The 12,184-nt window shown below is 58.4% G+C and overlaps 1 protein-coding gene across 1 annotated transcript; it reads left to right on the top strand.

Annotated features, from left to right (window-relative positions):
• Window positions 1-5,275: 5,275 nt before the first annotated feature.
• On the top strand, window positions 5,276-11,764 carry VTN (vitronectin). Its single transcript, XM_026721153.2, is given in 12 exon segments — window positions 5,276-5,374; window positions 6,786-6,905; window positions 9,498-9,572; window positions 9,575-9,652; window positions 9,655-9,798; window positions 10,176-10,294; window positions 10,296-10,316; window positions 10,408-10,564; window positions 10,661-10,813; window positions 10,901-11,147; window positions 11,149-11,192; window positions 11,587-11,764. Coding segments are annotated over 12 exon segments (1,332 nt in total). The 5' UTR covers window positions 5,276-5,313; the 3' UTR covers window positions 11,700-11,764.
• Window positions 11,765-12,184: the final 420 nt, after the last annotated feature.

The raw sequence follows: 12,184 nt of genomic DNA, 5'->3' as shown, positions 1-12,184 counted from the left end.
TGTATCCTCCCCTAGTTCTGTCTATCTTTAAACCAATATATTGATTTTTCCTGTTTTATTTTAAATTTCTTCTCTAACAGTGAAATTAATTTAGTAGCTTCTTGTTCAGTCTTGGTAATTAATGCTATGTCATCAGTGAATAATAGCAAGAAAGAAATTACACCATTAGTTTCTCTTTTGAACAAACATGGATCAGCCATGCCAGCTACAAAACCTATCTTAGTTAATTCTTTAACTATACACTGGTTCCACTCATATCCTGATTGCTTCAAGCCATAAAGGCTCTTTTTCAATCTCCAGCAATCAGTTGTATGGTTTGGATACCTAAAAGTTTCTTCAAATATATAGTGTGTTGCAACGGTGCATGCAGACATGCTGTCTCTGCGTCTAAATGATTTACAAGGTATTCCTCCTTAGCTGCCCACACTAATGCTACTCTTAATGTAGGAGCCTTCAGACTAGGCGCAAACACCTCATCGTAGTCATTTGCCGTCTGATTGAACCCTTGTGCTACTAACCTGGCTTTATGGGTAACAGTCCCATCTACACTATTCTTAAGTTTATAAACCCATTTACATCCTATGGCCTGTTCACCTGGTGGTAACCTGACATTTTCATATACCTCCAACTTTTTTAATGATTCCCGGTCCTTATCCGTTGCTTCTCCCAGCACTGATGAGGTTCCCTAGTTGGGTCATGAAACGCCTGCAAGGTCGCAGCCAGGCTCAGAGACCCCCCAGGAGGAAACACCTCCCCCCATTTCAACTCTGAGCTACAAAGGTTCTCTTGGTTTGGACTTCTGGGTGCTGGGTCCATAATATCTGTAGCTCGGGGTGGAACTGGGGGTCCTCCTGGGGGGGGGGTCTCTGAGGTACAGGCAGTCCTCGACTTACAACTGTTTGTTTAGTGACTGGAGCTGCATCACTGAAAAAAGTAACTTCTAACTGCCCCCCCCCCACTGTTGCAGACCCCCCCCAGGTCACATGATCCAATATTCGGCCACTTGGCAAGCGCTTCATATTTATGTCCCAGAGTTGTGGGGTTCCCTCCCTTGACTTCACCAGCAAGGGGTGGAAACCAGATTCCCTTAATCAACCATGTTTTTAACTTAACGGGGGGTGGGGGTGCTGGCAAGGATTGCAACATGGGGCAAAGCTCACTTAACAAACCTCTCAATAAGCAACCGACGTTTGGGGCCCAATTGTGGCCGTAAGTCAAGACAGCAAGGGCAGATAAGAGCAAACCAAATCCCAGGAGGACTGGGTGCCTTGTGGGGGCGAGAGGGGCCGTGCAGGGGCTCTTCCCTCCCTCGGGCTCAGCCTGGCCATCTCCCCCTTGGTGGATCAATGTGTGTGTGGGGGTCTCTCTGTCCTGGCCCTGCCCTGGGAGCAGCCCCCCCCCCCAGAGATACGGAGGCCCCGACTAAGCCCTGGCGCTTCCCCCAGGCGTTGGGGACAGCCTGTTCACGATGACCACAGGCGAGTGGCACGCAGGGGTGGGGGGTGGGGGCGGGCAGGGAGGGAACTGAGGTTTCTGCTGGGGGGGGGAGGCTCACCTGGGGTTTGCTTTATTTTTCAAGAGGTTGGGCTTCTTTTGTGGAGTTTAGAAGGCGGCTGGGCGGCTGTGACCGTTGAGCTCATCAGCCGATTAATCAATGGATGAACCTCTGTCGCCAAGGAGCCTGAGATCTCATCACAGAACGAGACAAGCTGGAGGCAGGTGAGATCAGTGACTCATTCCGGCCTGCGAAAGGCCCCCCAGGTGTGGAGATCCAGGTGAGGGAAAAGGTTGACCTTCTCCCTGTGGGTGAGACACGCCTCCGTCCCCCGCCCCCCTGGAATTCCAAACCAGCAAGGGGTCACCTTGGCCAGTACTCAGATGGGAGGCCTCCAAGGAACTTCAGGGCTGTTGGCCCCACTGGGGAATTGGGGAAAAGGAGGCCACCCGGAGATGCCTGCCCCATTGGGGTTGCTGCCCAACGGGTCAAAGTGGGGAGGGGCTCACAGGCCACAGCCTCTGCAGGGTTTCCTAATCTGAATGTCTTCAGTGCTTCTCAACCATCCAGGGTTGCCCCAAACGTGCTTTTTCCAAAAGGCAACTCGGTTTTCTTGGGTTTTCTTCCCCTTAAAGAGGTTTCGCTTCTCATCCAAGAAGCTTCTTCAGTTCCTCGTAATTTAGCAATTTTAAGGGGTGGGGACTTCTGGGAATTGAGTTGCTAAGATTGAGGGTCTTGGCCTCGGGGCTTAACTGAACAGCCGACTCTCCCGAATGCCTTTGGGAGTCTCCTCTGCAGACCCTCCCAGGCAATGGCTCTGCCTTTGTGCAATAATATAAGGTCTCTTGCCTAGGCATGGGGTTGGACTGGATGACCTCCAAGGCCCCTTCCAACTCTGTCATTCCGGATTCTGTGACAATCACATCACCACAGGTGAACACAGGAGCCCTTTTAGGCTGTGGCTTCCTTCCTGTACCCCACACGGCTCCCTCTTTTTATCAGAGCTTTCCCAAGCGCCTATTAACAGAATGACAGACTCGGATGGGACCTTGGAGGTCTTCTAGTCCAACCCCCTGGCTCGAGCAGAAAACCCAATGGCATTTCAAGGCAAATGGCCGGTCCACTTACTCCCAGCCCAACCTAGGCAGGAATATTATTTGTCGGCCCAGATTTTTTTCCTTCTCCCAATGACCCCTCTGCCCTCCCTCCCTCCCACCAGTTACATATTAAACCAGTTCAGAGAAGGCCTCCCCCGCCCCCAGACCATGAAAGGGCCCGATTGTCTGGATGCAAACAAAGAGGGAAAGAAAACAAACAAAGAGAGACGTCATCTTAATAACAAGAAGAAGAATGCAACTGTTTGCGAAGCCGCAGCCAAGACGGACCCCGAGCCAAAATATTCTCTAGCGCAGCAATGAGCAACTGTGGCCACTTTACACCCGCTGGACTTCAATTCCCAGAACTCCTGAGGGTGGCTGGCTCAAGAATTCTGGGAATTGACATCCACCAGTTGTAAAGCGGCCGTCGCTGCTCTAGGGACTGGCCAAAATTCAAAAGCAGGAAATCAGCCTTTGGAAGAAGTGCCCGGATTGCAAAGGTTGATCAAGAATTAGTCCTGCCAGTTTGTAAGCTAAAGAAAATGAAATATAATGGACAAATACGATTTGAATAGAAAGACTTTAAGGGGGGAAAAGGAGATGGGGGAAAAAAGCATATTTGTTTCTATTTACATTTATATACCTTTATATACGTACATATTTACAACCTGGCTTTTTTTCAGTGCCGTTGGAGCTTCAGGCGGTCATGATATGAACGGTTGTAAGTCAGGGACTGCCTGTATATCGAGCCGTTTGCTGACGGGAAACCCGTCACATGAAAAGGCAGAATTCAAAGGGGGAGATTTTCAGGGACCAAAACCAGAGGACCCCAAAACATGCTGGCACTGAGGACACCCCCGTTTCCTTTCTCTGCAGAAAAAGTCCGTGGAAAGACTTTTCTGCATCCTGACTCTTGATGTTGCTCTAAAAGTTTGCTTTTGGGAATTAGAATAGAACAGAATAGAAAAGGAATTAGAATCTGGAAGGGGCCCTGGAGGTCTTCTAGTCCAACCCCCTACTCAAGCAGGAGGCCCTCCACCATTTCAGGCAAGCGACTGTCCAGTCTCTTCTTAAAAATCTCCAGGGATGAATCTCCATCCAATCCGTTGCTTCTTTATATTTGATTCTTCACTGCATTCTAGTCATGCAATATTGAATCTAACCAAATACAGGCCGTAAGATGGATGCATAAGGAGGGAACCAACTAGATGTCCTCTTTATTTCTTCACTGAAACCTATTTACCGCTCATCTGACTTACAATTTTCTCTTGAAGAGGAAATTCTCTGCAGGGTGTTTTGAAAGCAGCCGGGTTTAAAATGTGACCCCCCTCTGGGTGCCTTTTCAAAAGAGACCACGATGGGCGCCCGGCCTTCGTTTCCACCAGAGACGCTGGGCTGATTCCCACAACGTCCCCGGAGACGAGCAAGAATCGGTGGGGATGGGGGGCTCTGGGGGGGGGGGGGACACCTTCAAAGCAGGAACTGTGCAGGGCAACCAGCTCCTACTTAATGAGTAACTGATGCGGGAGCGATCCATCCAGGGAGCAAATTCCACGGGGCCCTGTTTGCAGATGGGGGTGGTGGTGGTAGGGAGGCCCTCTGCACCAAAAGGGAACGGACGCTGCACAGCCTTTCACTGCTCCCACCAGGGAAGCCCTTCCCCATTTGTGGCCCCCTCTTTTTGGTGGGGGCTGCTGCCGAGGGACCGGCTGAGCGAGGGACCGGCTTCCCTTGGGTCTGTGGGCCTCTTTTCAGGGAGGGAGTAGGGGTCTTCCACGTTCCCCGTCTTCCACTCCTTCTTCATACAAGCAATCATTAAGCGCCTGCAAAATAAGAGGAGGCGGCTAAAGCGCACGAAGCGCCGCCGTTGCGGGCGCTGGGTAGGTCCAGCCTGAGGAAAAGAAAGACCGGGGCTGGCTTGATAGCAGCCTTCTGCCATTTGAGGGGCTGCCCCCAAGGAAAATCGGGGGGGCGGGGTGTCACTCTATCCTTCAAAGCCCCAGAAGGCCGGACAAGACGCACCGGAGGAGGAGGAAAAACCCCCTGGGGCTAAGGAGGGATTCCCTGACCGTGAGAACCATTAACCAGTGGAACCACCGGCCCCCAGGAGTTGTGGGTTCAGAAGAGGTTGGACATTTGTCTGGAAGGGTGTGGGGTCCCCTGTTCAACCAGGGGGCTGGACTAGAAGACCTCCGAGGTCCCTTCCGGCTCTGTGGTCCTGTTCTTCTCTCCGGCTCCTGCCCAAGCCGCCCACCGTTCCTTTGTCTCGGGCTTCCTGCGGTGCCCCCCCCCCAGAGACCGAAGCTGGGCCTGGGACGAGTTCCCCCCCCCTCTCTCTGCCAGGTGTGATGCCCGGCAATGCTGCCTGCGGGCTCCCTGGGCCAGGAAAGGAGGCCCCGCTTCCCAGGCTCAGGGATGGGGAGGGGGTGCAATGACAGACCCTAACCTCGCCCCAACTCCTGCAGAAGACTGCAGCGCCTGCCCCCCTCCCCCAATTCCTGGCCGGCTCCTGGTCCTTTCAAAGCCTCCAAAGGGAGGGAAGAGGTGCCAGGGGGAGGAGGGGGAGGGGAGGACAGGGAGCCAAAGCCTCTCTGCCAATGACCTCCCCCCCTGCGTGTGCTCCCCCCCCAAAGAGGAGGGGCCGAGCTGAGCAAACAAGGCCTGACTGTGGGGGAGGCCGGGCAGCCCAGACAGAAGCCGAGCGCCCGGCTCCTGGACACCATGGACCTCCTGCCTCTGGCGCTCCTGCTGGGCTGCTTCTGCGGGACCTTCGCGGCTGAAGGTGAGTTCCAGGCCGCCCCCTCCCCAGGCCGTCCCCCCCCCTCGTCCCGTCTGGGCACCTGGGAGCCTCCATGAGATTTGGGAGGACGAGGAGGAGCAGCCCCTTTGGTGCACGACCCACCTGGAGAAGAGGAGCTGCCCAACATTTGGGATGGTGGAACCAGAGGGTTTGGGAGGGACCTCAGAGGTCTTCTAGTCCAACCCCTTGCCCCGCACACACCGTCTTGGACCAAGCGGGGTTTCTTGGAAACCTCCATCAGGGAGCTCAGGATTTATTCATGTGTTCTGAAATTTGTTTGCCGCTCGTCTCGTCTCCTGTGACTCTGGGAGCTTTACGACGTAAGTTGTTGGAGACGAGATTTTAATAGAACAGGATAACAGAAGGGGAAGGGACCTGGGAGGTCTTCTAGTCCAACCCCCTGCTTCAGCAGAAGACCTTACACCTGGGGTCCCCAAACTTGGCAACTTTAAGGCTTGTGGACTTAAAGCTGTGCCGGCTGGGGAATTCTGGGGGTTGAAGCCCACAAGCCTTCAAATTCCCGTGGTTGGATGGGCATCCTTACTCCATTCCGGACAAATGCCCGTCCAGCCTCTTCTGGGGGATCATCACCGGTGAGGGAGCCCTCACAGCTTCTGACGGCAAGTCGTCCTGGTAGGATATTGAAGGCCTGGAGGCCCCACAGTGGCCAGACAGCCCTTCTGTGCTCCGAGGCAGCTGGTTGGACCCCAACCTCTCCCACGGCAGCTGGGTCAGAACATTGGCGGGGCCCTCCTGGATCAGACCGCTGCCCCTTCTTGTCCAGCAGGCTGTTCTCTCGGGGGCCCACCAATCCCCACCTGGAGGTCGCCAGCGGAAGAGCCTCAGGGGCAGCCCAGCCAGGCCCAGAGCTTCCGCAGAAATTCTACATTCCGCCGAGGTTTCCTGGCAGATGTGTCCACCCCAAAGAGACAGGGGGCAGGTCCAGGGGGCTTCCAAGATTGGGAGACCTTCCCACAAACTAGGGGCGGGGCAGGGCGGTAGCTCAACGGTGAAGGCCCTGGGATCATTGGGTGCAAAACACTGGCAGCCTGGGTTCAAGACTCGAGCGCCAGGCGACGGGTGAGCTCCCGTCCTCACCAACTTAGCAGTTCGAAAGCATGAAAATGCAAGTAGATAACTAGGCACCATTTGGGTGGGAAAGTAACAGCGCTCCGTGACGTCATGCTGGCCCCCCGACTGTGGAAATGCCTTCAGAGACAGGGCTGGCTTCACGGCCTTGAGACGGAGTTATAGTCGGTAACCACGCATGGAGTAAAATCCACAGGGACTCCTTTCCCTTATACCCTCCCTCCCCGCCCCGCCCCCATGCCCAAAGCATTCTCAGAGGCCCAACTGGCCTCTCCCCTGGCTGCCCGTCCCCTCTGCCTTCCAGAGTCCTGCGAGGGCCGCTGTGACAAGGGCTTTGACAGCCTGAAGAAGTGCCAGTGTGACGATCTGTGCTTGTACTACCAGAGCTGCTGCGGAGACTATGCCAGGATCTGCAAAACCAAAGGTAGGAGCACAGGGCAGACGCCCATCGCCAACCGGGCCTGGCGGATCGGAGGTCAGGCTCCCTGGCAGAGGAAGTGGGGAAGGGCCGGAATCCAGACGGTTTCAAGCCCTTTCCTTGGTGGCCAACCGAGCAGTGCCAGGGCCCCTTCCTTCGCTTGGCCCTGGCTTGGGCAACCGGCCCCCTTTCCTCCCCAAACAAGGCCCTTTCCCTGCTGGATGGCTCTGCCACGACTAGGAGGGAGCAAAGTGCAACTGGGGAGAGGAGGGGAGGTGCCAGTTTCTCAGCTACCACCCGGGCACCGTCCCAGCTCTGCCATGCTGCGTGCCGCCCTCGGCCTTCCTGTTTGGACCTGCCGGGCCCGTTAGCTGGTCCTGCTCCTTTGTCCTAGACTAGGAGGTGCCCAACCGTGGCCACTTTAAGGCTTGCGGACTTCAACTCCCAGAATTCCCCAGCCAGCATCACTAGCTGGGGGATTCTGGGAGTTGAAGTCCACAGGTCTCAAGAGTTAACTCCGACTCTCAGGTCTCAAAGCTGGCTGAGGAATTCTGGGAGTTGAAGTCCACCAGTCTTAAAGTGGCCAAGGTTGGACACCCCTGGTCTAAGGGGAGAAGGAGAGAAAACATAAAGGCCGCAGACTCTGGGCAGCACCAGAAGGAAAACCAAATGAATTAAAATAACATTAGTTGCTGATTACTGGCAGTGCTTGGTGGCTGTCGGGTTCCTGGTGCGTCTTTTGGTCGTGAGAATGACACCCAACTGTGCTGGGTGGGGTCAGGGTCACGCAGCTTCAGAGGGTCCTGGGGAGCCGGTCCTGGCGGCAGAAACAGTGCTGAGACAAACAGCAATTCTGCAGCTGCTCGAATCCTGGAATCCTAGGGTGGAAGGGACCTTAGAGGTCTTCTAGTCTAGCCTCTTACGGAGATCCTAGAGTCCCGGAATCCTGGGGTGGAAGGGACCTTAGAGGTCTTCCAGTCGAGCCTCTTACGGAGATCATGGAGTCCCGGAATCCTAGGGTGGAAGGGACCTTAGAGGTCTTCTAGTCTAGCCTCTTACAGAGACCATGGAGTCCCAGAATCCTGGGTTGGAAGGGACCTTAGAGGTCTTCTAGTCTAGCCTCTTACGGAGATCATGGAGTCCCGGAATCCTAGGGTGGAAGGGACCTTAGAGGTGCTCCAGTCTAGCCTCTTATGAAGATCATAGAGTCCCGGAATCCTAGGGTGGAAGGGACCTTAGAGGTCTTCCAGTCTAGCCTCTTATGAAGATCATAGAGTCCCGGAATCCTAGGGTGGAAGGGACCTTAGAGGTCTTCCAGTCTAGCCTCTTACGGAGATCATGGAGTCCCGGAATCCTAGGGTGGAAGGGACCTTAGAGGTCTTCCAGTCGAGCCTCTTACGGAGATCATGGAGTCCCGGAATCCTAGGGTGGAAGGGACCTTAGAGGTCTTCTAGTCTAGCCTCTTACAGAGATCATGGAGTCCCAGAATCCTGGGTTGGAAGGGACCTTAGGAGGTCTTCTAGTCTGGCCTCTTACGGAGATCATGGAGTCCCGGAATCCTAGGGTGGAAGGGACCTTAGAGGTGCTCCAGTCTAGCCTCTTACGAAGATCATAGAGTCCCGGAATCCTAGGGTGGAAGGTACCTTAGAGGTCTTCTAGTCTAGCCTCTTACGGAGATCCTAGAGTCCCGGAATCCTAGGGTGGAAGGGACCCAGAGGTCTTCCAGTCTAGCCTCTTACGGAGATCATGGAGTCCCGGAATCCTGGGTTGGAAGGGACCTTAGAGGTCTTCTAGTCTAGCCTCTTACGGAGATCATGGAGTCCCGGAATCCTAGGGTGGAAGGGACCTTAGAGGTCTTCCAGTCGAGCCTCTTACGGAGATCATGGAGTCCGGAATCCTAGGGTGGAAGGGACCTTAGAGGTCTTCCAGTCTAGCCTCTTACAGAGATCATGGAGTCCCAGAATCCTGGGTTGGAAGGGACCTTAGAGGTCTTCTAGTCTAGCCTCTTACGGAGATCATGGAGTCCCGGAATCCTAGGGTGGAAGGGACCTTAGAGGTCTTCTAGTCTAGCCTCTTACGGAGATCATGGAGTCCTGGAATCCTAGGGTGGAAGGGACCTTAGAGGTCTTCTAGTCTAGCCTCTTACGGAGATCATGGAGTCCCGGAATCCTAGGGTGGAAGGGACCTTAGAGGTCTTCTAGTCTAGCCTCTTACGGAGATCATGGAGTCCCGGAATCCTGGGGTGGAAGGGACCTTAGAGGTCTTCCAGTCTAGCCTCTTACGAAGATCATAGAGTCCCGGAATCCTAGGGTGGAAGGGACCTTAGAGCTCCTCCCATAGGGGGAACCTCTGTGCCACTTCAGAGAAAGGGTCGCCCAGCCTCTTCTTAAAAGCACCCACAACTTCTGGGGGAAGCCATTCCACTGGACGAAGGGTTCCCACAATCAGGAAATTTCTCCGTAACGATCTCCGGTTATGTCTGTCCTGCCCTCTGGGGCCCTAGGGAATAAGCCCCCCCCGCTTCTTTGGGGCAGCCCCTCAAGTGCTGGAAGGCTGCTGCCATGGCCCCCCAATCCTCGCTTCTGCCCCCCCCTACAGTGACCCGAGGGGACGTCTTTCTCCAGCCAGAGGACGACTACCAGGATTACTACGACGTGGCCAATGCCACGGTGGGGCCCCCTCCACCCCAGAGGCCACCGGGACCCCCGTGGACGAGCAGGCCTGGACCGAGGATTATGCCTGGACAGAGGGGCCCCGGGACACACGGAGGAAACTCCCTGGAGCCCCACCGACGCCCCTCCCCTGCCGGGACCGGAGGAGGGGGAGGAGAGCCTGTGCAGCGGGGAGCCCTTTGACGCCTTCACCAGCCTGAAGAATGGCTCCATCTTCGCTTTCCGAGGTAGCCCAGCCGGGGTGGGGGCACACGGGAGCTCCCCTCCCCCAGGGCTGGCTCCCCCCGCCTTCCCTCTTGTAGCCCCCAGGAGCTGAGCCTCTTGGGAGGCCCTTGTTTGGGGGGTGCACTCTGCATTATGCCCCCCTGGAAGGAGAGGGCTCCCAAGGCGTTTCCCCCCACCAAGCCCCCAAGCCTTGTCCTTCACTGCTCTCATCTGGGGGGGCTGCTTCTGCGAGGTCAGGAGATGAGGGGGGGCTCAGCTGGCAGCAGAAGGCTCCGGGGGAGCGGGCTGGGGGTCGCGGTCTAAAAGAGAGACTCCCGGCGGGGAGGGGGGGCTGGGGGGTCCCAAACGCCGCCTCACCCCTCCCCTCGCCCCGGCGCAGGCCTCTACCTGTACGAGCTGGACGAGAAGAGCGCCCGGCCGGGCTACCCCAAGCTGATCCGGGATGTGTGGGGCATTGACGGCCCCATCGACGCCGCCTTCACGCGCGTCAACTGCCAGGAGCAAGACTTACCTCTTCCAGGTAGGCGGGCGGGGGCTCGGGCTGGGCTGGGGGGCTGTCGGGGCGGCCCTGGGTGCAGCTCCCCCGACCCCAACCGTCCTCCGCCCTGCAGGGCAGCCGCTACTGGCGCTTCGACGAGGGCCGCCTGGACGCCGACTACCCCCGCAACATCTCCGAGGGCTTCGAGGGCGTTCCCGACGACCTGGACGCCGCCCTGGCCCTGCCCGCCGAGAACTACCTGGGCCGGGAGCGCGTCTACTTCTTCAAAGGTGCCCGGGGCCGGGGGGCGCAGGGGGCCCCGGGGGGAGCGGCTTCCGAGGGGCCGGGCCGCCCTGCTGACGCGCCCGGGGCTCTCTGGGCCTCAGGGAGCCGGTACTGGTCCTACGACTTCGCCCACCAGCCCAGCCGCGCCGAGTGCGAGCAGACGAGCCCCTCGCTGGTCTTCGACCACTACGCGGTGCTGCAGCACGACAGCTGGGAGGCGGCCTTCCGCCTGCTCTTCGGGGCCTCCGGGGCAGGTGAGCCGGGGACCGGGGAGGCCGGGCGGGGGCCGCCCTCGCTGCGCCGCCCCCGCCGGCCACTCAGCGCCCCCCCTCCGCCCGCAGGTCAGGCCAGCCGAGCGCGCTTCACCCCCCGCGACTGGCGCGGGCTGCCCTCCCGGCTGGACGCCGCCTTGCTGGGCAGGATCTACGTGGCGCAGAGCCCCGCCAGGTCGCCCACCGGCCGCCGGGCCTCCCGCCGCCGCCACCGCAAGAAGTACCAGCGCCGGCAGCGGTGGGGCCGCTGGGACTCGCTGCCCGGCTGGGAGCCGCTGCCCGGGGGCAGCTCGGAGTCCTCGGACCGCGACTGGCTGCTCCCCCTGCCAGCCCTTCCAGAGCGCCTATTTCTTTGTGGACGGTGAGACGCCCCCCCGCCCCGCCCCTTAAGGGTCTCCCCCCACACCCCCGGTTCCCCTGGGGGACTCATTGCCACGAGTTTCCCCGAAGCTGCCCCGGGGCCCCCAGGCCCGCGACTCTCCCCCCGCGTTGCAACCGGTGTGCTGGCCGGAGGTAAAGAAAGGGGGGGGGGGGCATCCTTGGCCCCAGAAGCAGCAGCCCCCCCACACACACCTATCGGTTCCTGGGCGTTTTGCCTGGCAGGGGCCCAAAACGATTTCCGGTCCTTCAACTCCCCAAATCCCTGCATTACGGGGGCCCCTTCGGAAATTCTGCCACCCTCGCCCACGCAGGGGTGGGGAAGAGGGGGCTGGGCCTCTTGGGGCTGACCCCCCCCCGTGACCTTTCTCTTCCAGACAAGTACTACCGGGTCAACCTGCACACGCGGCGGGTGGACTGGGCCTACCCCAGGTACCCCCGCCCCATCGCCAAATACTGGCTGGGCTGCCCCCCGGAGGACCTGCTGTGAGTCGGGGGCCCCGGAGCCTCTGGACCTGCTGACCGGACCAATAAAGCCTCCCTCCCACCCCGCCAGCCTGTCCGCCTCTGTCTGCTTGGGCGGGGAGGGGGGGCTGGAGCCCCTTCGGGAATGGGGGGAGGGGGCTGGAGTGATAGCACGCCCCCCGAAGGGGGAGGGTCTGCAGGCCCCCAGCTGCACTCAGAGGGGGCCCCCAGCCCCATCCCTCCTTGGATGGCCAGAGGACCCACCCCATCCACAAGGGGGCTGCTTTGCATCCGCAGAACGAGGCAGCGGGGGGGCAGCTGGCTAAGAAGCTGGGGAGGGGGAGGAGAGGGCAAGAGCAGAGGTGAAGCAGCCCAGCGGGGGAGGGCAGAGAGGGGGGCTCAGTGTGCAGCCCCCACCCCTGCCAGGGGGCCACAGAACAACCGTACCAGGCGGAGCTTGTAGCAGGTATGAGAAAGAGGGGGAGAAGGGCCCCCACCTGTTCCCAGGCA

Source organism: Pseudonaja textilis, chromosome 1 (assembly GCF_049901715.1).
Source record: "Pseudonaja textilis isolate UNSWEBS1 chromosome 1, rPseTex1.2, whole genome shotgun sequence".
Lineage (NCBI taxonomy): Eukaryota > Metazoa > Chordata > Lepidosauria > Squamata > Elapidae > Pseudonaja > Pseudonaja textilis.
The sequence above is the reverse complement of the archived record's forward strand: the minus strand, read 5'-3'. Positions and strand labels throughout refer to the sequence as shown.